At 42.0% G+C, this 27,010-nt stretch overlaps 1 protein-coding gene across 4 annotated transcripts in view; it reads right to left on the minus strand.

The window, feature by feature from the left end:
• The window catches only part of LOC126458256 (ubiquitin carboxyl-terminal hydrolase 31), a 359,092-nt gene that overhangs the window by 79,660 nt on the left and 252,422 nt on the right, over positions 1-27,010 (minus strand). For 3 of the 4 annotated variants that reach the window (XM_050095171.1, XM_050095174.1, XM_050095172.1), the window contains exons 2-3: positions 9,084-9,326; positions 6,928-7,066 (exon numbers count right to left, since the gene is read on the minus strand). In XM_050095171.1, coding sequence (XP_049951128.1) covers positions 6,928-7,066; positions 9,084-9,326 — 382 coding nt within the window. Of the gene's footprint in view, positions 1-6,927; positions 7,067-9,083; positions 9,327-11,073; positions 11,146-27,010 lie in introns of those variants that run through there. The other variant, XM_050095173.1, reaches the window with a different exon arrangement.

Below are 27,010 nucleotides of genomic sequence, written 5' to 3' on the forward strand. Positions count from 1 at the left end.
CAGCTCTTGTTAGGAACAGTTTTCACTTTGATTGTCTTCTAGTGAACTAGAAAGTGAGTATGAACTCTATTCATGGTTACAGAAATTTATTTCTAAGGAACTGTGCTAGATACAGCTACGTGGCTTGTTGCAAACTGTAGCTGAACTCTTTAAGTTAATTATCAATACACTCCTGCATGTGCTCTCTCTCTCTCTCTCTCTCTCTCTCTCTCTCTCTCTCTCTCTCTCTCTCTCCCCCCCCCCCTCCCTCCCCTGTTCTGCTGTTACAGGTAGCACAATTTAGAGGTGCTGTTGCCACAATGGTGTCTGTCTATGCATGAGAGGGGGCAATGAGTTTTGTGGGTTCATACAAATTGGTCATCCGTTATAGTTCAGCAAAAGTTCTGAAGTGCCTATGGTAAAGATCTGCCAGAAGAGAAGAGCATAAGAGGATGGTACGAAAAGTTTAAATAGACTGGAAGTGTTAGTGATGAGGCAATAGGAGACAGACCTGGAGTGACAACACTGTTGATACTGCGCATACATCTCGATCCATCCGCAGAGACCATCGTGTCATTTTCCAGAGAAAAAGGCATACCTCAGAGCACTGCGGTGTAGAGTTTACACAAGTGGCTGCATTTCCATGCATACAAAGTGTAACTCCTTCAAGCTATGCCAGCCAGAAGATAAGCCCAGATGCACGGAGGTTGCTAGGATCATGCTGGCACAAATTTGATGTAAACAACGAAAACTGTAATAAGGATTGCTTTTAAGACGAGTGACTTTTCACATCTCCAGAAAAGTGAACAGATATGCCCAGTGTGGCTTAATGCCCAACATAATTATTGGACTGTTCTCTTTAACTGGGCCCACGTTCACAGCAACTGTTTACCTGGACACACTGTGACTTTTCGTCGCACCTCAGTTACAGGAATTACAACCAAGACTATTGTCTCAACAAGATGGTGCACTGCCACACTGAGGGTTACTTGCCTGCTAGTTCTTGGATGAAATCTTTCTAGAGAGTTGGACTGATAAAGACAGTCCAACATCATGCCAACCACCGTCACCAGACATAATCCCTCTTGACCTTCTTTGTGGGGTTAACTTTACTAACTGTGACTGATTGCTGGCAAAAAATTTCATAAGGGAATAAGTATATAGTGTGGCTACTGTCAATATCCCCCCCCCCATGAACCATGGACCTTGCCGTTGGTGGGGAGGCTTGCGTGCCTCAGCGATACAGATAGCCGTACCGTAGGTGCAACCACAACGGAGGGGTATCTGTTGAGAGGCCAGACAAACGTGTGGTTCCTGAAGAGGGGCAGCAGCCTTTTCAGTAGTTGCAAGGGCAACAGTCTGGATGATTGACTGATCTGGCCTTGTAACAATAACCAAAACGGCCTTGCTGTGCTGGTACTGCGAACGGCTGAAAGCAAGGGGAAACTACAGCCGTAATTTTTCCCGAGGGCATGCAGCTTTACTGTATGATTAAATGATGATGGCGTCCTCTTGGGTAAAATATTCCGGAGGTAAAATAGTCCCCCATTCGGATCTCTGGGCGGGGACTACTCAAGAGGATGTCGTTATCAGGAGAAAGAAAACTGGCGTTCTACGGATCGGAGCGTGGAATGTCAGATCCCTTAATCGGGCAGGTAGGTTAGAAAATTTAAAAAGGGAAATGGATAGGTTGAAGTTAGATATAGTGGGAATTAGTGAAGTTCGGTGGCAGGAGGAACAAGACTTCTGGTCAGGTGACTACAGGGTTATAAACACAAAATCAAATAGGGGTAATGCAGGAGTAGGTTTAATAATGAATAGGAAAATAGGAATGCGGGTAAGCTACTACAAACAGCATAGTGAACACATTATTGTGGCCAAGATAGATACGAAGCCCACACCTACTACAGTAGTACAAGTTTATATGCCAACTAGCTCTGCAGATGACGAAGAAATTGAAGGAATGTATGATGAAATAAAAGAAATTATTCAGATTGTGAAGGGAGACGAAAATTTAATAGTCATGGGTGACTGGAATTCGAGTGTAGGAAAAGGGAGAGAAGGAAACATAGTAGGTGAATATGGATTGGGGGACAGAAATGATAGAGGAAGCCGCCTGGTAGAATTTTGCACAGAGCATAACTTAATCATAACTAACACTTGGTTTAAGAATCATGAAAGAAGGTTGTATACATGGAAGAACCCTGGAGATACTAAAAGGTATCAGATAGATTATATAATGGTAAGACAGAGATTTAGGAACCAGGTTTTAAATTGTAAGACATTTCCAGGGGCAGATGTGGACTCTGACCACAATCTATTGGTTATGACCTGTAGATTAAAACTGAAGAAACTGCAAAAAGGTGGGAATTTAAGGAGATGGGACCTGGATAAACTGAAAGAACCAGAGGTTGTACAGAGATTCAGGGAGAGCATAAGGGAGCAATTGACAGGAATGGGGGAAATAAATACAGTAGAAGAAGAATGGGTAGCTTTGAGGGATGAAGTAGTGAAGGCAGCAGAGGATCAAGTAGGTAAAAAGACGAGGGCTAGTAGAAATCCTTGGGTAACAGAAGAAATATTGAATTTAATTGATGAAAGGAGAAAATATAAAAATGCAGTAAGTGAAACAGGCAAAAAGGAATACAAACGTCTCAAAAATGAGATCGACAGGAAGTGCAAAATGGCTAAGCAGGGATGGCTAGAGGACAAATGTAAGGATGTAGAGGCCTATCTCACTAGGGGGTAAGATAGATACCGCCTACAGGAAAATTAAAGAGACCTTTGGAGATCAGAGAACGACTTGTATGAATATCAAGAGCTCAGATGGAAACCCAGTTCTAAGCAAAGAAGGGAAAGCAGAAAGGTGGAAGGAGTATATAGAGGGTCTATACAAGGGCGATGTACTTGAGGACAATATTATGGAAATGGAAGAGGATGTAGATGAAGATGAAATGGGAGATACGATACTGCGTGAAGAGTTTGACAGAGCACTGAAAGACCTGAGTCGAAACAAGGCCCCCGGAGTAGACAATATTCCATTGGAACTACTGACGGCCGTGGGAGAGCCAGTCCTGACAAAACTCTACCATCTGGTGAGCAAGATGTATGAAACAGGCGAAATACCCTCAGACTTCAAGAAGAATATAATAATTCCAATCCCGAAGAAAGCAGGTGTTGACAGATGTGAAAATTACCGAACTATCAGCTTAATAAGTCACAGCTGCAAAATACTAACACGAATTCTTTACAGACGAATGGAAAAACTAGTAGAAGCCAACCTCGGGGAAGATCAGTTTGGATTCCGTAGAAACACTGGAACACGTGAGGCAATACTGACCTTACGACTTATCTTAGAAGAAAGATTAAGGAAAGGCAAACCTACGTTTCTAGCATTTGTAGACTTAGAGAAAGCTTTTGACAATGTTGACTGGAATACTCTCTTTCAAATTCTAAAGGTGGCAGGGGTAAAATACAGGGAGCGAAAGGCTATTTACAATTTGTACAGAAACCAGATGGCAGTTATAAGAGTCGAGGGACATGAAAGGGAAGCAGTGGTTGGGAAGGGAGTAAGACAGGGTTGTAGCCTCTCCCCGATGTTGTTCAATCTGTATATTGAGCAAGCAGTAAAGGAAACAAAAGAAAAATTCGGGGTAGGTATTAAAATTCATGGAGAAGAAATAAAAACTTTGAGGTTCGCCGATGACATTGTAATTCTGTCAGAGACAGCAAAGGACTTGGAAGAGCAGTTGAATGGAATGGACAGTGTCTTGAAAGGAGGATATAAGATGAACATCAACAAAAGCAAAACAAGGATAATGGAATGTAGTCTAATTAAGTCGGGTGATGCTGAGGGAATTAGATTAGGAAATGAGGCACTTAAAGTAGTAAAGGAGTTTTGCTATTTGGGGAGCAAAATAACTGATGATGGTCGAAGTAGAGAGGATATAAAATGTAGGCTGGCAATGGCAAGGAAAGCGTTTCTGAGGAAGAGAAATTTGTTAACATCCAGTATTGATTTAAGTGTCAGGAAGTCATTTCTGAAAGTATTCGTATGGAGTGTAGCCATGTATGGAAGTGAAACATGGACGATAAATAGTTTGGACAAGAAGAGAATAGAAGCTTTCGAAATGTGGTGCTACAGAAGAATGCTGAAGATTAGATGGGTAGATCACATAACTAATGAGGAAGTATTGAATAGGATTGGAGAGAAGAGAAGTTTGTGGCACAACTTGACCAGAAGAAGGGATCGGTTGGTAGGACATGTTTTGAGGCATCAAGGGATCACCAATTTAGTATTGGAGGGCAGCGTGGAGGGTAAAAATCGTAGAGGGAGACCAAGAGATGAATACACTAAGCAGATTCAGAAGGATGTAGGTTGCAGTAGGTACTGGGAGATGAAAAAGCTTGCACAGGATAGAGTAGCATGGAGAGCTGCATCAAACCAGTCTCAGGACTGAAGACCACAACAACAACAACAACAACAACAACAACAACAAACAACACTGTCAATATGCCAAACTGTTTGAAGACATGTCTACAAGAGGTTCTAGCCCTTTCTTCCCTCAATGATGCATAACTGTTGTGCACATTTTGCACAATAAATTGTCACTCCAAACAAAATGCACTGATAAAAAACCTGATTTCGAGAGAAATTAAGAGGTTATTTAGTCTCTTCATCTCTAAATCTAGAGGCTGAACAGTAGACAAGATCTCCTTCAGACAAGAAGAGCATCACAAAATGTTTCTGAATCCAAAACCAGGAACAGCACATCTAGTATACAATAAGGATCAGTAATCACAAAGGCCATCTGAGACTACTAAATGGCACTGAAGTTATTTAGTAACATGCTAAAAAGAACACCCACTAAAGTAGGTGCTCAAAGTTTTTTTCCAAACGCAATGAGACATGCTCGACATCAATGCTGCATTGAACGATGCACCCTCTCAAAGATACCTGGTGTATCTCTAAGACATCCTGTTGCAGCAGCAATCCTGGCCACTAGTTCCTCTGGCGACATAACAAGTGTTTCATACCCAAGGCCCTTAAGAAACCTCCATAGGAAAAAATCAATTGGGGACCAATTGGGTGATCATGGCGGCCATGCAACTGGCCCACTGTTACCAATCCACCAGCTGGGAACGGTTGCCTGCAGATGTGCCCTCACATGTCGGCTGAAATGTGGCGATTAATAGGTATGGAAACATCATTCAGCATTTCTGGCAGAATCTCTCACTGGATACAATATATGTGCGACCATCAGGTCAGTCCAGGAGAAAGTACAGTGCAATTAAACAGTCTCCACCAATGCCAGCCCACACGTAACTGCAGCACTCTACTGTGGCGTTCATGATCCCTGGCTTCCTGTGTGATTACTGATCATTGTTGTGTGCCAAATGTGTCACATTAGTTTGTAAATGTTTCTTTTAATCATCCTGTATATGGACTCTCTCGTTACAGAAGAATGATCGTGCTGTTGCTTGCTTTTTTTTTATTGCTCCAGGTGCCTCAGACAGACATGGTACTACAAACTAAGGCTTTGAGAGTGTAAGATAGCAAAGATTAGTGAAAGCATGGTGTACACTGCAGAAGTGAAATGGCAAATGTGCAAAATTTTCAAAATGTGAAGATGACCGAGTGAATTTCATATGGACATCAAAGTATCATAATTCATGTTTTTATCTCATTCAGTTTATGTTAAGGAAATCTTGGTTTGTATTTGGTATTTATCTAAGGGTGATAAATTACATTTCGACTTAATCAGATAGACCTGTGTTATAGTGTATGTATACATATAATTGAAAGTGTGCATGTCCTCACTTCATCTATACATTGGAAATTATCTACTGACAGTTTAATGAACAAATAAGTAAATAAATAAATAAAGAGTTGTCCCAGAATAAGATGCCACTAGTGAATGAAAGTGAGAAAAGTAAGTCAACTTTTCCACAGTTTCAACTCCAACACCTGACAAAAGTTGCAGATCTTAGATGATTTAATATCAACATGTGCTTTCCATTTCACATTCTTACCAGTATAAATACTTAAGCATTTAGTATATACTCTTTCATTTATTGAATTACCGTCCTGCATTTTTTCTAATGGTGTGTTCAGGCTTCGTACAGTACGTAACTGCATCTACTGAGTTTATAGTGAGCAAGATATTAGTTACTGTCAATTGCTTGTGTTTACATCAGCTGTCGAAGAGTTTGCACTCCAGCCATCAGAGGTGCTTGGTTTTGATTTGTTCTTTGTGTGCAGTGCAACATCCCATGAATGTACCATACGACAATACTTTTCTTGGCAACAACAGTCAGTTCTTGTCAACTATATTGTAGTTCCAACTACAGTGATGTATTATCAAGTACCTTCTTCTCTGTTTATTGGTGAATAAATCTTATTCATTCCTGCTGTATTGGAGTTCTATTTTGTACAACTGGCCGAATATCTTGAATCCGAAATTATAGTTGTTCGAATGGCTAACACCTAGTTGTACCAACAACTTTTATGTAGACTCAGTGACAGCCCATTTGCAGAGAATAACTGCATTGTCAGCAAATATATTTCTGCTCCTTGGATAAAAGAAGCCAGATCATTTATATGTAGCATGAACAAGAGCAGAGCCAATATTGACTCCTGTGATGTAAAATCCAAGACAAAATGTTGTAAACTGAAACAGCTGAACAATGTAACTGGCAGTAACTCATCAGGTGCCAGGGTGAAGTTTTAATTTGAAAACTACTTATCATTAGGGTTCTGGGTATTACCTGTACATTTGTAACTGGCAATTTAAATTGGCTGTTACACAGAAATAAAATTCAGGAACATTATGAGTAATTTTCTGCACTCATATTAACTTTGTCTATTCTATCGACATATCAATCACAGCATTTAATGGTACTTCCACGTAAACTGACCACGTAACCAATGTTTCCTTTAACACCAACCTGAAAACGTGCGATGGAAGCCAAAATCGTCTATTTCTGTGAGCAGCATGTGGTTCTCAGAGATGCATGTATCGGATGCCAACAGCTCACGCAATTCTCGTACTTCTGCGTGAGCCGGGAGAGAGACACCTAATTTCACCTGAAATTAAAATGTTTCCTCTAATACTGCACTTTCTTCCACTTTCAAAAACATTCATACAATATCTGACAAATTTTAGTAAAAATTGAAGATAAAAGGGCTGAATAAAATTGTTAAGGCAGCTGTGCTTCGTAATTTCTTATATTACCCCACAATACTTATGATGAACTGTTTATTTGGTAGGATACAGAACACATGAGGGTTATTTATTCTCTTATGTGCCACTGTTGATCCACTTACGATCCAATGACATACTGTTAAGTCACAAGGGAATTTTTTTGACTTGATTCTCTCTGCTAAGGTACTTTGGATATTAATCACATACTCTCAGATCATGTCATCTGTGTAACAAACGGCATTCACAAATTAACGAATGAGTAAATAATATGAAAGATAGGCACAGTAACAACTGTAGGACTCTTATGCCTTAGCATACTTACCAAGTAAAAATTTAAATTTTTTTAGTGACTTCATAAAATAAGTGCTGCAAATTTCTCAACTGCAATTTTAAACAAAACAGAGACTAATAATTAAATGATTAAAGGAAAGTGAAAAAAAAAAAGACTGGAAAATTCTACACTCACCCACACTATCGTTTTGACAACAGGTGAAAATAAATGCAAGCAACATGGAAAATTAATAGTGAAGAAATTAATTTCCCATGCCGATTGCACTTATTTTCACAGGTTGTCAAAATGCTATTATGGGTGTACTTGAAAATAGTTGGTTAGAGTAGAATTTTCTTTGTAATTCTTCAGGCTTTCCTGGTGAGAATTTTCTAGTTTTGTGGTACTTTTATTGTTCAATTTTAACCTCTCATTTTGAGAGATTTGTATCATTAATTTTATAAAATTACTTGGCAGAAAAGCTACAATATAAGGATAACATGCTTTACTGAGCTATTTCAAAATTAGAGTAAAAATAAGGTTGTGAAATAATTATTAAATGGACATTTAAAATTGGTATTTATGTGATAATTAAAATCAGAATTTTGTACATTGATTTATAGCGACATAAAACAGCTACCACACTGACTAACACAACAAAGCAAAAAAAGAAAAAAATTTCTTGAAGACTAAGCATCATTTCAGGTGAGGTGAAACACAAAAAGTAATCCCAATGATATATTTAATTTATTATCTCCTTTCACAATTCAGTAGATTACAAAGTAATAGCTCAATGTGAAAAAGGGAATGGTTTTTCCCAATACACAAAAAAATTAGCCATCTTTTCAAGAGATGTAATGCATGTAGTTTCCCTTTGGTGGTCCCATTTCCCCTTATTTCCTCCATTACGGAGAAATATTCTTCAAAGTATAATGCAACTACTCAGAAGCTATGGGCATCGAATGGTGGAGGGGAGGGGGTGGGGGGGGGGGGGTGGACGACGGTGAACAGAGGTGGTGGAGAGAAAGACAGAGAATGAACACTGATCTACAATATCCAAGCATGCTTCATCATAAAGATGGGCATTGAGGCGCCAGGCGCCAGAAATGAAATTCCTTAGATGCATCATCCAGAAGGCCAATGTGGATAGGTTACGGAATGAGAAGATGAGGGGAGGGAGGAATGAACGAAGGAAGGCAGAATTTAGACACCCCTTTTGGGACTAATCAGCACATCTTGACTATGGTGGTATAGACATGTAACAAGGCTGCAGCCTACAAGAACAGAAATTTGTAAAGAGGTGTGGAAGGAAAACATCTTTTAGGAAGACCCAGAACCTGATGGATCGACACGATCAAGAGTCACCTCGCTGTCAAAGGAAGGACGACAGATAATGTTCTCAGCGACAGATTATACATACACAAAAGCAAGTGGAAGAGGCTCATTAACAGCAACTGACAAACTGGAATTATACGACGATGATGATGATGCTGCTGCTGCTGCTGATGATGATGATATGAGTGACAATGATGCTGATGATGATGATGATATGAGTGACAAAGTGTAGGAACTAGTACCTTTATAACAATAGATCAAACATAAAGAAAAACTCTGATTTGATAGCTGCTGACCTGTCTCGGCTGCTGCGAAGTGTACAGCACCGTGACGTACACGGGCCTCGTCTGGTTTTGCGGTACAGGCACAGATACACAGAGGAACGGGTCGAATGTGTTGCTCTGCCGTTTACAGCGTGGGCATGTTAGTGATGACCTAAACTGAGCTTGGAACACAGCGTGCACGAAACTGTTGTTGCAGCGAATGTGGTTTTCCAATGTTTCAGCAGCAACTACCTCATCTGGTCGACCAAATGAGTTCTGAAAAGGAGAGAAAAATTAAATTAGACTTCTGTATCAATGCCATACAATTTCTAATGTTGCATAGGATATGTATCAAATGTCACAAAAGATTAAACAATGGAAACTCCAGGTAGGAATATCAACAATGTTGGAATGCTACTTACCATAAAGAAGACGTGTTAAGTTACAGACAGGCACATTTAAAAGAAAGTTTTATGTAACACCTTTCAATTGTGCCTATCTGTAACCTAACATATCTTCTTTACAGTAAGTAGTGATCTATCTTTCCTATATTGTTGTAACAAATGATTAATTTTTGAAAGTGAACTTGGTCATACTATCATGAAACAATTTTCAGTGACAAGGAAAGGGCTGCAGGCAAGAACTGCCACCACTGTTCTCTGGGAAATCGCAATTTTTTGAGTGCATATGAGAATAAATACTGCTGCAAACACACTGACAGTGAACTGTGGTACACTGAATTTGTACAGAGTTCTAACCAAGATGGAATCATGCAGTAGACTACAACTGCTATTTGTCTTACGCACTGTCATATGTAAATGTTTACATGTTTCTGATAGTGAAGTTTAGATTTTCAACAAGAACACATCAAAACAACTTAATTATTCAACACACTCGAAGAAGATTTCACTGACGTTTGGATGTTAAGTTAAACATCAGTAGCTTGATAGTAGCATCATACTGGTTCTTTTAGTGGAAGATAATGTACTTTCCTCTTAGTGATACAAAAGAACTGTAAGTATTGCCAGTTACCACAATCTGTTACACTGCTAAAAAAAAGAGAGTATACAGGGTGATTCAGCTGCCCCTACCGAGGGGTTTATGAAACCCAAAAATGACCTTCAAACACCTTTTTCTTGCGTAACTCGAAAACCACGGCCTCCAATGAAAAAGCACCCCCATAAAAATTTTAATGAAATTAAATTTCCTATGAAATTGCCGTGTTCATTTTTCTGTAGGACTAACAGTTTGCGCGTAACTAGCAAAAGAATATGAAAATTTAAAATTTCTGGCGTGGTTTTTGAAAGTGTTGCAGTTAGCATAAAATCCATGGGTAGGGGCAGCTTACTTACCCTGTATCCTTGTTTCTATTCATCTTACAGCTGACACTTGAAAAAAGTGTAATGAAAACGTAGGTTAAACGGACACATTCCACATCATTACAAAATGTTGTAGTCATGATCTACGGAACAAATATTAAAGTAATGTAATGTGCCACGTCAAAGTTTTATAAAGAGAATCTGTTCATATTGGATATCTAACCAGGTCTGACTATTGTATTTTAAAGATGGGCACCATGGGAGTGTAATAGGATCACTGCTGTTAGTTAATTGATTTAGTAGATAGTTTTTGTTGCAATCGTAGGCTATCTGAGGATGATGCACGTATCTATGAAAAAATTCTATGCAGTAAAAATTGCAGTAATATCCAGTTACATTTCGACTAGTTGTGAGGCTACTGCAGGAATTGATAACCTACTCTTAAAGTAGAGAAACGCAAATTGTACCCTTCACGAAACTTAAAAGCATGGTATGCCTTCACTACGGTATTAATTAATGACAATTAGAGCCAGTCACGTCAAATATTTGGTAATAGCAATGTGCGGAGACAGGAAGCGGAACGATCAGATTAGCTGGTTGTAGGTAAAGCAGATGGCAGACTACAGATCTATTGCTAGATACTGGGGACACCGTGCCTTATCTTCGAAAGATATTGCGTAAAAAATACTTGTACCAGTCCATACCTGAGTGCTGCTGAAGAGTGTGGGATACACACAGTAAGCCAGACTAACAGCAGACATGGTGCGTATACAGAAGAAGGTCGGTGTGAATTGTCACACGCTATTGTGGCTGGCAAGCGTGGAACAGAAATGTTGCAACGTCTTGATTGGCAGACTCGCAAAGAAAGACGTCGAGTACTTCACAAGTACCTATTCAGATAAGTCCGCGAACCTTATTTCAGGGCAGAAATTGGTTGATTGGATGGTTGATTTGGGGAAGGGGACAAAACAGTGGGGTCATCGGTCCCGTCGGATTAGGAAAGGCTGCGGAAGGAAGTCGGCAGTGGCCTTTCAAAGGAACCATCCCGGTATTTGCCTGAAGAGATTTAGGGAAATCACGGAAAACCTAAATTGGGATGGCCGGGCTCGGGTTTGAACTGTCGTCCTCCCGAATGCGTGTCCAGTGTGCTAAGCACTGCGCTGTCTCGGTCGGTGGCAGAAATTACGAATAATCATCAGCCCACTTCTTACGTGACCCGTAGATGTGGCTCAGATAAAATTAGACAGTGTCGTACAAGCACTAATTCCTTCCATCCTCCATGCACGAGAGGAAGGAGAAGAAATCTCAATACTTGGTACAATACGAATTACGCCCTTAACATGCAGTTCACAGTGATTCGCTCGGTATGGATGCACATGTTGAAGTTTTGAGATCCTCGTTAAGGCTACGGCATAATTCAATTCTCTCTTGATCCTGTCGTTGGACTGACACAATGTTGCAACTGGCGTAATAAAATGCATAACAAAGTTCACTCACGTCGTTCGGTACAAAAAGAGGAACCATTAAAGTTGGCCAGTCTTCACCGCGCTATTAGCCTATGACATAGCTCGCGGTTTGATTCCTCAGATCCTACAACAGGTATCAGCCGTCAAAATATTTTTATTTCTTTCATTCCGTGGCGGCTCGTCCGAAGAGAGGTCCACTTACACTAAATGTGGCCCTCTCAAGTACTTAATTTCGAATCGTTCCCATTGCTGAAAAGGAAAGAACTCCTTTTCTATGTGTGTAAAAACCTACGCCACTTTGCTAATGGGCGTAACAGGCCGCGCAAGCCGAAAGACTTTAACAGCTTGTTAGCGCTCGTTTAAAGTTTGCTGACAAGACGATTAACCTGACCTCCACGCGGTCTCGTAGGCAGCACAAAATACCCGCTAACTGCCAACTGAACTCCGTAGCTCATACAGCACTGCAAACCCATTCAATCCTCTGCGACATAACTCACTAGCGCGAAACTACGCTGGGTATGAACTCTTAAATGAATTACCTTACTTTAACGTCCTGTCACTATGCTCTCAGATCTGGTACTTACCGCTCCCTACACTCGCGCTTGCAATGAACAGAGCTGTGCAGGGGCCTACAAAACCTGCAGTACGTTAACGGATCTGTTACGAGAACCCAGGACCTCCGAGTTATGAGTACAAAGTTTCAACGCCTACTGGCGCAGCTGCAAAGCGACCAAATCATGTACATGACTGAACAAGCTGCTGAGCTACGAATGGTAGAGGGTATTTCGTGTCAACATCAAGTACTTTCTGTTTTATTACATTCGCTTATGGAGGGAGGCAAAAACGTCTGACTCTGTACAAGTCCTAATCTGTTTCATCTTATTTTCACGACAGCTATCCGAGATATTTATATAGTTAGTGCAGTGTCTGTATAGCTGAATGCAAATGCCCTATGAAATATATTCGCAAACTGCAAATAAATATTACATCAGCTGGATGGATTACTATAGACAGATGAAAATTTCATGCCAAAGCAAGGCAAACTGACGAGGAAAACATTGTCTCTCCCTATGTAGAACCACACAAACGGTGTGCGACCGCCATGGGACTTAAACGCAATGACACGTTATGGATGTTTGTATCGGACCTGGAGGCGTGCTCGGATACGCGAAGTTGTTCAAGCGACCAACCGCGATGAGCAGGAAACTCAGGTTCGGGTCCCATTTCGGCAAAAATTTTCGTGTGTCGTAGTAGTCTAAACACGGAGGCAACAGAATTGAAGTGTTATGATGCCAAATGGACTAAGCGCCAGTTCTACATAAATTGTTTTCTAGTTCTTTAGGTGGAATGTGAACAGAGCTTTTACATACTTGACGAGCTACCTCCAATAATGGCTGATATAGGTGCTACGAAAGCCAATAGATATGAGGGGTAACTCCTATGAATTGTTCATACTAAATGGTGTAATGCAGAACGTGTTACATGAGTTGCCTATACTGAACATTGAGATTATGTATTTCCACTTGCTCCTGCCGTTTTGTAGCCTGTCTCTTGCGTGTCTTCATTGGCAGTACAACGGATAGTGAAAATAATATGAATGATTTAGCAAAGTGAAATAAAGGGCGAACTGGTAACTCTACGAGAGATCAATAATTGAAAAAAATAGCAAGAACTCGCAATATTGAATCTTTTAAAGTTATTCAGGTAAGAGGAAGTTATTTTGTCGACTTTCAGGAAGCAGATGATATGATCATTAACATAACTATGGTGAATGTAAGTCTTGCCTCATGGATAAAACCCACAACAGCTGATGTAATTCCGATGAAAAACGGACAAATAATAGAGGGATGGGAAAAATGGAGCATTGAAAAAAGGGTGGCGAAGTGAAAATTTAAAAACGATCACATGCAGTGAGGTTGGTGGCGCGAAAGGATTGTCTTCATAGAAGAGGAGACACCTGAAAAGTATGATTGAATATCTAGTTGAGGTGCACAAACACTTTCACGGTGACCTGAACCAAGGCTGAACAGTAACGATTTCTAGAGGTAGAAATATTTTTAAAAAACTTGCTTGGTGGACTTAATCCATTTAGTATTTCAGTGTAAATTTATTTAGAAAAGTCGGTGTTTGTTATTTTTGGATCGCCGGCCGCGGTGGTCTCGCGGTTCTAGGCGCGCAGTCCGGAACCGTGCGACTGCTACGGTCGCAGGTTCGAATCCTGCCTCGGGCATGGATGTGTGTGATGTCCTTAGGTTAGTTAGGTTTAAGTAGTTCTAAGTTCTAGGGGACTGATGACCACAGCTGTTAAGTCCCATAGTGCTCAGAGCCATTTGAACCTTTTTTTAATGTCGAAAGCAAGTGTTAACGTGAAGTTAGTGTATATTTTCACATTATTTGCATAGAGTTTACTCAAAATAACCTAGAAAATACACTTTATTATTTAGTCCGCAAAGCATGATAACTGTTCTCTCTTTTCGGAATACCGGTTCTTTACCAAACAGCGTTCTGCGACATCGTTACCTTTCTTCCGCGGATTAAGTTCCCTGAGAATCCCAATTAGCCTTTCGTTAGTATGGGAATCGTTCCACGGTTCGTGTCGCGCCTACTCCACGAGGACTCTAACCATTGGCGCAGTAGACTACTACTGAATTGGCCGCACTAGCGTACTGTGAGTGATTTTCTTTACAGATGTACTGCCTTCTTCCAGAACATTTCCAACAGTCTTCCGGAACGGACCGGGTACAACAGAACAAAATTCGTACAATATCGAACAGCTAGCATCAAATGCACTAAACCTCTTTCGGTCACAGACAGCTGACAAGGCCATGTTGAATAAATGTCGGCGAACAACTCGGTAGTGAAGTCTGAACACACAAACTAATTGTGCTTGCGTGTTTTAGCAGCTTCAACTGTACCGGTTATTAGGGTGCGTCTGACAATGGAAACTCGGTAACTCAATTAAAAGAGCTACATTTAAAATATCCTATCGAGCAAGTGGGTACAGTAGAAGGGTTACGACATGAGCAGCACAACCACTCTCAAGGTTCCCCAACTCAATCATTCTACACAGTATTCTTTCTCAGCGCCGAATTTTTGGCTGTACGTTGGGACGCGGGGTGGGCGGTGGTAGATACAGTTTATACAAGGTAAACCCAAACTAGAGAAACAAAATTCATCGGTCGTTCAAAAATATTTTTTGCCTATTTTGGAGACGGGACCGAGCACCACTGACTGCAAACTTGAGGACGAAGAGGAAAGTGGGCCTTAGCGTTGTCAACAGCAACTACGGTGACTGAATGGAACAAGTTTATTTCCAAACAAGAGGCACAATGCTCACACAGTCTGCATTTACGCTGTTCTCCAAATTTATTCAGTGAACTACAAAGATACTGACGAAAAGAAACAAAATGCAAGTATCTTGCTATGAGCGACTTGAAACCACGTGTCTGCTACAGAAAGTATTCCGAAAATATCCCTGAGCAACCTCCGAAATTTTGTTGCAGGAGTTCGTGTTCACCCTGTATCACTAAGCGCAGTCTCCTAGTTCCCGAGTTCACTTAAAACATGTTACAGCACAAAATTTCAGACGTTAGAAGTTACGTTATTCGTTGTTCGTTGCTTCTAAATTTCTTTTGTTACTACAGAGCAACTTTTAACTCGGATCGCTGGTATACGGAAAACAACAAATTACTTTGGGGTTTTGAAACAAACCCTTCAACCTGATTATTGCTTTCTGTTTATACTTTTAAATGTAAACGTTGCTTCTTTCACGTTTTTCACTTCCACGCCTGCACCTACACCTACATCACTACCTTGCTGTTCAGAACTGAGTACTCGGCAGAGGATTCAAGAACACTGAAGAGATAAAGGAACTGGTACACCTGCCTAATATCGTGTAGGGCCACCGAGAGCACGCCAAAGTGCCGCAACACCACGTGGCGTGGACTCGACTAATGTCCGAAATAGTGCTGGAGAGAACTGACAGCATGAATACTGCAGGGCTATCCATAAATTCGTAAGAGTACAAGGGAGTGGACATCTCTTCGGAACAGCACGTTTCAAGGCATCCCAGATATGCTCAATAATGTTCACGTCTGGGGAGCCTGATGACAAGCGAAGTGTTTAAACTCCGAAGTGTGTTCCTGGAGCCATTCTGTAGCGATTCTGGACGTTTGGGGTGTCGCATTGTCCTGCTGGAATTGCCCAAGTCCGTCGGAATGCACAAGCAACATCAACGGATGCAGGTGATCAGACAGGATACTTACGTACGTATCACCTGTCGAGAGTCGTATCTAGACGTATACGGGATCCCGGATCACTCCAACTGCACAAGCCCCACACCATTACATATCATCCACCAGCTTGAACAGTCCCCTGTTGACATGCTGGGTTCACGGATTCATGAGGTTGTCTCCATACCCGCATACGTCCATCCGCTCCACACAATTTGAAACAAGACTCGTCCGACTACTTAACATGTCTGCAGTCATCAACAGTCCTCTGTCGGTGTTGACAGCCCAGGCGAGGCGTTAACCTTTGTGTCGTGCGGTCATCAAGGGTACAAGAGTGGGCCTTCGGCTCCGAAAGCCCATATCGATGGTGTTTCGTTGAATGGTTTGCACGCTGACACTTGTTGAGGGCCCGGCATTGAAATCTGCTGCAATTTGCGGAACTGTTGCATTTCTGTCACGTTGAACGTGTCTCTTCAGTCGTCGTTCGTCGCGTTCTTAAAGGATCTTTTTCAGCTGCAGCGATGTCGGATATTTGATGCTTTACGGGATTCCTGATATTCACGGTACTCTCGTGAAATGGTCGTAAGGGAAAATCCCCACTTCATCGCCACACCGAAGTTGCTGCGTCCCATCGCACGTGTGTCGACTATAACACCACGTTAAAACTCACTTGGGCCTTGATAACCTGCCATTGTAGCAGCAGTAACCGATCTAACAACTGCGCCAGACACTTGTTGTCTTATATAGGCGTTGCCGACCGCAGCGCCATATGCTGCCTGTTTACATCTCTCTGTATTTGTACACGCATACACATATCAGTTTCTCTGGCGTTTCGGTGTATTTCTTCACCCGTTCCAGTCTCGAATAGCACGTACGAAACACGAACACTTAAATCTTTCCGCACGAGCTCTGACTTCTGTTATCCTCGCAAACCCGTGCAGGTGTCGAGTGCTATTACGAGCCAGCGCCTCGCAGCGGCCTCGGCCGGTGCTGGCCAGACTCGGGCCTCACCCGCCGCCAACTGCGGGTGGTCCAGCGTCGGTGTCAGACACGCTGGCCGCTGCTGTTGCTGCTGCAGCTGCAGCTGCTGCGACTCCCGCTGGCTCCACACTGCGGCTGAAACGAATTTTGTCAATACAGTGGGCTTGCTACACACTTATACCGCAGACGCCTCCCAAAGTCGCTTCCGCAGCTCTCGGTTGACACAAAAGACAAACCTCTCACATACCACAGTTTATGTTAATGGAAAGCCGAAAACAACCAGTGGTAACACAAGTACGAGTACGAACTTAGTGAACTTGCTATATATTTATATGGATATTGTGTCTGTTCTTTCGGACTTGCCCTTTTCCTTCTTCTTCTTCTTCTGTGCGGATGCACACATATTACCCCAACTCTTACGGGACTTGGTAAGAATGTCTTCCACGAGTAATGAGTGTGCTAGGTAGGGACACTATGAATGGTAGAGTGTGGACATGTAAGGTGAGAATGTGGGTCTCGCGGGAGGCGTGCGCGAGATAGTCCCTGCAGTCGCACTATCCTCTGTGCCTTCGATGGCTCAGATGGACAGAGCGTCTGCGAAGTGAGCAGGAGATTCCGGGTTCGAGTCCCGGTCGGGGCACACATTTTCACATGTCCCCGTTGGTATATATATCAACGCCCGTCAGCAGCTGAAGGTATTAATACATAATTCTAGTTTCGCAGTGAACTTGCTGTCTTCACTAGTTATGTGGCCTCTGTAACCTGCAAGGCTTTGTCAAGTTACAACCTTCTTGCTGTCGCCACATGCAGAAAAGGTATCAATCGAATTCCATTCGACTATAGCACTCTGCTTCGGATTTAAATGACGAATAAATATTAAATTTGCGCTTAAGAGCAAGGAAGACACTTTATACAACGGCTGGTAAACGAACAAACTAAACCGTACATTAGGGTCCAGACGAAACGAAAATTCCACTTCGTTGCAGTCTGTCCGCTGCGACATACCAAGGGTGTTATTAGTGAAACTTGTGGATTCAGCTTCGATAACGGGTACGGCACACGGATACTTTCAGAAAGGTACTAGTAATGAGAAGACCCGCAAATTTTGGGAAGCATTCTGCATATTGCGTCATATATTTTCCATTCCGTAAAGGTGAGCGGGACTATTGGCATCCTGGGCACTTCTCAGCCAAAACTTTTGTGCGGACCGGGCGATATCCACTATTAAAAAAAAATATATATGCTGTTCTGAAGACAAAATGTGCGAGCCTGGTGCATGTCTACGTATATACGGATTAAAATCAATGACTGGTCGAGATGTGCAGCGACGCACATATTTCGCTGCCGATCGATACAACTTGTTCATCCATACTTTAGGATGGCACGAGAGCATTTTACCTGCGACAAGGATTCTTCTTGAACGCATCCGGAAGTAAGGCAAATCCGCGGGAAGGCTCAGTACCATCGTTGAAGAAACAACTAGCTACATTTTGGGTTCGCTATACAATTACACTCTCCAATTATCGTTCGATGATGATTGTGGTGGTGATATCGGTTAGAGGCCGCTCCAAAACATATTTATCAGCGCCATTGCAGAATGTGAATTTATGAATTTACTGGGGGAATGAAGTCTTTCGTCCTAACCAGCGTTTTTGGGACAACGGCCCGTGGACACACGTGTTAAAAAAATTTCCCGATAATGACAACACAGACAGCTGCCCCTTAGGAATATATTAAAATGGATAACAAGAAACATGCATGGCAGCGCGCATGCATGCTCTTTCCTCATGCTCCTAAGAAATCTATAATATAAACGTGACAAAGCACAAAGTAGAACGAGAATTAGCAGAAAAAACGTGCCATCTTGGCACATGTGACTGGTTAATGGACAATAGAAAAGGGGAACCACTTACACTGAAAATGAGTAAGATTAAAATTTACTCAACACATGTAACGACAGCAAAAACAACACAATACGAAGCGGCATATTATACGATCGCTATATTGCGACAATCTGAATTTTTCCTTTGGCTTGAAACAAGCCGTCAAATGTTTTGTGAAATTATTTATCCGAAAGTATGAAATAAAACAGATCAGAGAAACATCTGACGCTCCTTTGCATGATGCTCGAAATCATGTACGCCAAATGATGTGCCCATTGAGAATGTGCGTTCTTTTTCCTTATATTTGACGGATTCCCTATTCAAAAACTTTCGAGTCTGAAAATTTGTTGCAACTTTTTTACTCGTTCGGGCACAGATGATAGAAATATGTCAGGGTCACACAAGAGAAGTCTATAAAATCCATCAGATAAATATCTCGTAGTAGTCTTTGAAATTCTAAGTTAAACATTGAACTCTAAATTCTCAATCGGCGCCTCATTTCCTGTATATTATTTCAAGCATCACTCAGACGCTAGTCAAATCTGTATCTATCCTGTTTTGTTTCTTACTTTTAGATAAATCATTTCACAAAACATGACGGTTTTTTTCAGAATTTTTTAATTATTTTCACGATTTGCCCATAAAACATGGCTTTCATGACACCTCATTAGTTTCCCTAGAGTCTTCTGTGCTCAAAAGTCCGGAATTTAGTACTTGATTCGAAGGAAGCCATTTGGCAGGTAAATGTAACACCAATGCAACTTTTAATGCGTAAAATAGCCAAGCCTTGAAGGGATGAACTTTTCGAAGCTTCATTTACATGGCTATCAGCAGCTTCTCGAGAAATATTTCAATCTTCCCTCAAATCCTTAGTTAAGTTTTTCTTAATTACACATATCTTCCAGCACTTTTTTAAAAACTATATCTCACGCTGTCAACTTTATACTCCATTCGTCCTTTTACGACTCTTCGTTTGGCTATGAAAACTGGAGCAAAAAACCACTGTGTAATTTATAAGGAGTCTTGTTTTCGCTTCGCTCAAATATTTGACAAAAGAAAAGTCACCAGACGTTACTTATTAGATTTCCTTCTTCAATAACATCTAATAACGTAATGCCATTAGTGCACTAATGGCACCCGTCAGTACGAGGCTGTAGCTGAAGAACCAAAGACAGGTGTACTAGAGCAGCCGTCTATAGTTAGGAGCTTGATTGGAGAGCGCTGTTATTTCGAGAATAAAGCAACGTAAGGTACAGGTGCGGACAGCAACGGATAGGCATATTCAGAACAAAATACAGGGGAGACAAAGTTGCTAGTTTTTGCAGAACCGACACCCCATTATTCATATCACTCTGGTTACCTGTGTGACGCGCTCTACTTCATTCGCACCCCCCCCCCCCCCCCCCCAAATTCGAAGCCAGTAGGCAGCACCACGTCATCTTATTTTTCAGTCAGTAAATCAATGACGAAGTCATTACAGAGGGAGCACAATTTCAGCTTAGGGAAGGATAGGATAGGATAGGATAGGATAGGAGTGTCCTGTAAAAAGGAACCATCCCGGTATTTGCCATAATCGATTTAGTGAAGTCACGGAGAACTCAAATCTGAATGATCGAACGGAGATTTGAGTGGTGCCCTCCAGAATACACTAGACTCCAGAGCGGCCGCCTTAGCCCCTGCGCCACCTCGCTTCAGGTGGCTTAGCACTGAGCAGCAAACCACTGGTGCAGCCTGTGCTGGGAGTTACTTTCAGGTCCAGTACAGCTCTCTGCTTTCTAGGTACGGCCTTGGCAGGTGTCATCTGTCCGAGTCTATGTACTCACATCTCCGATCCGAAGCCCACAACAGCGACTAGAACTGCATCGTCATATGCACGTATGTAGTCCCAAATTTACTTAACAGGAGATTCTGTGCAGCTGACTGGCCCATTTTGAGGAGCAAACTTTCACTGAGAGAAGATATGAAACGTACACAAAGGAGAAAAGCTCGAATGACACAGATTTGTAGGAGTATACGAGAATGCGCGCTACTACTCAGCAGTTCCAGAGGTAACAGGAAATGTGTGTCACCTACAGGCACAATAGCATAACGCGATTAACAAGGAAAGCACGTACTGAGACAAAGAAAGAACATTATCTACGACATTGAAAAATTTCGATGGAAACAAGGTGTTTCCCGTACTTAAGAAATCGCGGCGTCATCAGATGCAGTAGCGCAAGTCAGTTCATTTTAAATGTCACTAGCACATGAAGATGGAAGAACAGGATTCGTAACGCGTTGTGCAGCTATAATAGGAAAACATTCTACTAGTGATAGTGTCGTTTATTTACCGGCGACATAGTTGCCCCTAGTTAAACCGTAATAAGGTGGGATTACATTTCCAGAGCCGGGAGACGTCGGGTCTTTTTACTGCTTGACGTGTCCCACCCAGCGCCCCCCTTACCCTCCGGGTTTACGGGCGGCTGCATTATTAACAGTGGCAGGCGGACCGCGGAAATGTCCCATTTCCGACGACAAGGCAAGGCCACGCCGCGCCGCTCGATAGACGCCAGAACGGACGCGGGACACGCGTGGTCGCCGCACGCAAGTCGCGCTCACGGGGACCCGTGCCGGCGCCACCACAACACAACACACTACACCACCTCAGCTCGTGCACGCCAAGTATACCCCGGCGAATGGGTCTCGGTGCATCAGTAGATCGGGCCTAGCCGATCTCTCACAGGCATGCTACAACCAGTACATTACGTCTCCTTTTGTTATTTTTCTGCTGCTCGGTGATAGGCCGTTTTGGAGGGACTTCTACGTTTCCACTATCTTTTTTTCTCTAGACTCCTGATCACTTACGTACAAAGATAAAAACCTAGTGTACCTGACATACGGGATGCATGAGATAAGGCGAAATACCCGCTCACTTGAAGAAGAATATAATAAGCCCAATACCACACCACACCACACAAGTGCTGACAGATGTATTACCGAAGCTCTGAAACACGTCACAGAAGAATGGAACGATGGGTAAATGCCTATCTACGGAAATTTGTGTCTCGGAGAATGTATGAACACGCCAAACAATATTGATCCGACTTATCTTACCAAACCGGTTAACAAACGCAAAAACACAATATTTGTACATTTACAATAGCTTTCGTTAAAGTTCACTGAAACATAATCTTTAAAACTGTGACAGCAGCAGGGATGAAACGTAGCGACCGAAAAGTTATCTACGACATGTACATAAAACCGATTATAACCATGAGACTCTAAAGACATGACAGGCAGGTAGTACGAGAAAAAGGGCAGGACAGATTTGTAACCTATTTCCACTGTTATCCCACCTGTACAATGAGTAAGCTCTGAATGAAACTGAGGATAAATTGGGAAATTTAATGTACGAGATTTGCGGATCACATCGCCAGACACAGCAAAGGCCTCAGAACAGCAGCTGAACGGGATGGACATTGTCTTGATCGGAGGATGTAACATGAATATCAACAGAAGCAAACCGGGGCAATGAAATGCAGTTGAATTAAATCGGGCAATGTTGGGTAGGTAAGGTACTTGCTTAGCAAAGAAACCGACGATGGCCGAAGTAGAGAGGCTAAAAAAAAAAAAAAAAAAAAAAAAAAAAAAAAAAAAAAAAAAAAACACCCACACATACTGGTAGTATTAATACAAGGTTTTCTGAGAAACACTTCAACATTGCAAAGTAACTTAGTTGTTATGGAGACTCTTTTGAAGAATTTGTATTGAATGTAGCTTTATATGTAGCGAAACGTAGAAGACATACTGCCAGGACTAGAAGAGAATAAAAGCTTTTGAAATGTGGTGCTCCAGAAGAATGCTGAAGCTTAGACGGTAGATGACGTAACTAATGAGGAGGCACTTAATAGAACTAGGGAGAAAAGAAATTTGTGGCACAACTTGACCAAAAGAAGCATCGGTTGATAGGACACATCCTGAGACAAATGTGTAGTGAGTTTGGTGATGGTCCTAAGTGCATGGAGTCCATACTGTAGCGGGACACCGAGGCCCGACTACAGTAAACAGCTTCAAATGGACGCTTGGGAACAGTTGTGCAGAAATGTAGAGGCCTGCACAGGGTATACCGGCGTCGTGGTTAACCTCTCGCTGGACGTTGCCACTATAAGCAGTGCGAGTCAGCGAGCTTCCCCCGGCTCAGTGTGGCGCCAGGACTGGGATACCCTCCCTGCCTGGCTCAATGACTCAGCCAGGCGTACTTCGTTGCGCTCAAGCAGCGGTGCTACGCGCACGAAGCGTCTGCAATCAGTGCTCACGCACCCTGGCTCTGGATGCGCCTTCCGGCAGCCAGACCACGTACTAAGGATGGCGGTTATCGCTCAAGCAACCGGTTTTAGGGTATATCGTTTTTTTAACGCCAGTTTCAAATGGACAGTTAAAACCGCTGAAAATAACTGGTTTCTGAAATAACCGATTTTGGATTTTTTATTCCTATTACGAGGGCTATCCACACAGCACATTATGTTTTAGAATTAAAAATAAATAAAGTATTGGAACTTTTTTATTATATACAGATGAAAGCCACACTTAAATACTACTTTTCTACATATTTGCCATTTAAATTAAGGTACTTATCGTAGCGATGGACGAGCTTGGAAATTCCTTCGTCGTAAAATTCGGCCGCCTGCGTCTTCAACCACGTGGTTAATCAGTAACCCAGAAATACGATTTTTGTGGATTTCCTGGAAAGAGGCACTACAATAAACACTCAAAGGTAATGCCAAACTATGCACAACCTCAGAAGAGCAATACAAAACAACCGCAGGGGAAAGTTGGGCTCAAAGACCTTGCTGATTCACGACAATGCCCGGGCCCACACGGCAAATGCCACTCGTGAAGTTCTCGAATCTTTTAAGTGGGAGTTGTTTCCTCATCCGCCGTACAGTTCCGACCTGGCAACTATGTAGAAAAGTAGTATTGAAGTGTGGCTTTCATCTGTATATAATAAAAAAATTCCAATACTTTATTTATTTTTAATTTAAAAACGTAATGTACTTTGCGGATAGCCCTCGTATTTCATACATTAAACTCCTTCAGTTTCAAGATACACAGAAACAGAATATAAAATTAAATAAGGGAAATCCAGGATTGAATGAATAAAGAATGTAACAACATTACGAAAATGATAGTTGCTGCTCACCATACAGCGGAGATGCTGAGACGCAGATAGGCACAAGAAGAAGATTGCCAGAAAATAAGCTTTCGGCCAACAAGGCCATTGACAAAGGCCTTGTTGGCCGAAAGCTTATTTTCTGGCAATCTTCTTCTTGTGCCTATCTGCGTCTCAGCATCTCCGCTATACGGTGAGTGGCAATTATTTTTATAATATTGTTAAATTAAATTAGGCATAAAAGAAAACTTAATTCGTCCGCCGCTCGCTGCTTTTCTCAAAAAAGTGATAACTGTTTGCATACTTAAAAAATCACGACTATTCTCCTATTGCATCCAATTTTTTAAAACTCGGCTCAAAAATCATGTTGCAATCGAGGATCGTACCACTATTTTGACACAGAATAGTCAGTGGTAAAGAGTGAAAACTCCGATTTAAGAATTCTATTTTTCGTGTTAATTTGTCCGTTTCCAAGGGCTACAAGCAGATATGGGCATATTACGTAGACACATGCAGCAAATCAGCTTCTTTCAATTTTTATTGTTTTTCTCCTTATATCAAGTTTGTTGTGTCTGCTCTCGCTTTTAATCTCTTAAAGCAAATGGAGCACTTTATTTCACCGGTACCGCACTTTCTAAAATAGCTCCAGAATATGGATGGTGTCATTCTCCAATACAATCGATGTTCGTGGACGACAGTGTGAAACTACCGTATAGACCAGATGGAGCAAGTCTTGCAAACTGCTTGTACACGTGTAGACCCTACCGTCTAATAGGCCGCGTCACACGGAACACGTAAAATATTGTCTCAGCAATGAAGTAGCAAGTCTTATGCCAAGTGTTTGTTGCCCGTTTCTGTCGTGAAGTAGCACTTATCGCTTTTTTCCACTTTTCGCGATAACGCAATATTTCAAAGCAATGCAAATTTTACGAATACAAATTATTCGTTCCTTAAAAAAGGTTATTTAAAAACGAAAAATTGTAGCGCTGCTCCTAAGGCTAACTGATATTTTGGTTTCTTACCCGGTTATTAGTAAAAACTAAAAATACCTGTTATAACCGAGACCAAACAAATACCGAAAAATACCGGCTACTCATAAATAAAATACTGGTGTCGGTTTTAGCCGGTTGGTTTTTCCCATTTCTATCGCCACACAGCTGTGCAAGACAACCACACAACTCCCAGCGGCACCAGATAAAGCTGTATGCCCACTGCCAAGCTATAATTTCCTGGCGCTGCTTTATTCATGAGCGTTGGACCGTGGTACACAGAATGATGGATGAAGCTTGTACTGTATCACGTGATACCCTCAGAGTGACTTTTTATGTAATTACTGAGCCTTTTGACAAGCTCCCTATTGTTCTTTTCATTCCCAGGTGGTCTTTCATCGTATATTCAAGATGCCGAAATACAGAGCTATTACAAATGATTGAAGCGATTTCATAAATTCACTGTAGCTCCATTCATTCATTGACATATGGTCACGACACACTACAGATACGTAGAAAAAACAAAGTTTTGTTCGGCTGAAGCCGCACTTCAGGTTTCTGCCGCCAGAGCGCTCGAGAGCGCAGTGAGACAAAATGGCGACAGGAGCCGAGAAAGCGTATGTCGTGCTTGAAATGCACTCATCAGTCAGTCATAACAGTGCAACGACACTTCAGGACGAAGTTCAACAAAGATCCACCAACTGCTAACTCCATTCGGCGATGGTACGCGCAGTTTAAAGCTTCTGGATGCCTCTGTAAGGGGAAATCAACGGGTCGGCCTGCAGTGAGCGAAGAAACGGTTGAACGCGTGCGGGCAAGTTTCACGCGTAGCCCGCGGAAGTAGACGAATAAAGCAAGCAGGGAGCTAAACGTACCACAGGATGGTGCTCCACCGCACTTCCATCATGATATTCGGCATTTCTTAAACAGGAGATTGGAAAACCGATGGATCGGTCGTGGTGGAGATCATGATCAGCAATTCATGTCATGGCCTCCACGCTCTCTCGACTTAACCCCATGCGATTTCTTTCTGTGGGGTTATGTGAAAGATTCAGTGTTTAAACCTCCTCTACCAAGAAACATGCCAGAACTGCGAGCTCGCATCAACGATGCTTTCGAACTCATTGATGGGGACATGCTGCGCCGAGTGTGGGAGGAACTTGATTATCGGCTTGATGTCTGCCGAATCACTAAAGGGGCACATATCGAACATTTGTGAATGCCTAAAAAAACTTTTTGAGTTTTTGTATGTGTGTGCAAAGCATTGTGAAAATATCTCAAATAATAAAGTTATTGTAGAGCTGTGAAATCGCTTCAATCATTTGTAATAACCCTGTAATTATCTTTTCTTTTAAGTACAATTTTTTTGCTGCACTATTTGTTTGTTTAATCGAAGTGATATAACATTACTCCTTACGTCTATGTCAGTCTACATATACATATGGCACTTTATGCGTCTTAGCATACGGACCACGACATAGCATCTAAGACGTAACCATACGGTGCTGTATGTGGAATATAGACCAACACAGACGTAAGGAGAAATATTACACCTATTATACCAATGTGGACTATAGACCAACACAGACGTAAGGAGAAATATTACACCTATTATACCATTTTCGCAGGTACAATAGATAATGCAAATCGGAAAAACGAGCTCGTAGTGTAACTTGCATCACTACGAGTAAATAAATAATGCAGCAAAAAACTTGTAGTACATCGTCTTCGACCCCGTGCTAGCTGTGGACCCAATGAAAATGACATTGCTGAATAACTATCTTTGTTAGTCATATAAGTACTACAGTATGGTCTGAACACCGCAGAGTTTTTCCAGGCACGGACTTAGCAGAAGTAGCCGACGCCGTTCCTTCCTGCGACCTCCAAACTGACGAGCACACGAAGTAACAGCAGGGCCTGCATACTTTAGCGAGGACTCCG

The sequence above is a fragment of the Schistocerca serialis genome, chromosome 2 (assembly GCF_023864345.2).
Source record: "Schistocerca serialis cubense isolate TAMUIC-IGC-003099 chromosome 2, iqSchSeri2.2, whole genome shotgun sequence".
NCBI classification, from domain to species: domain Eukaryota; kingdom Metazoa; phylum Arthropoda; class Insecta; order Orthoptera; family Acrididae; genus Schistocerca; species Schistocerca serialis.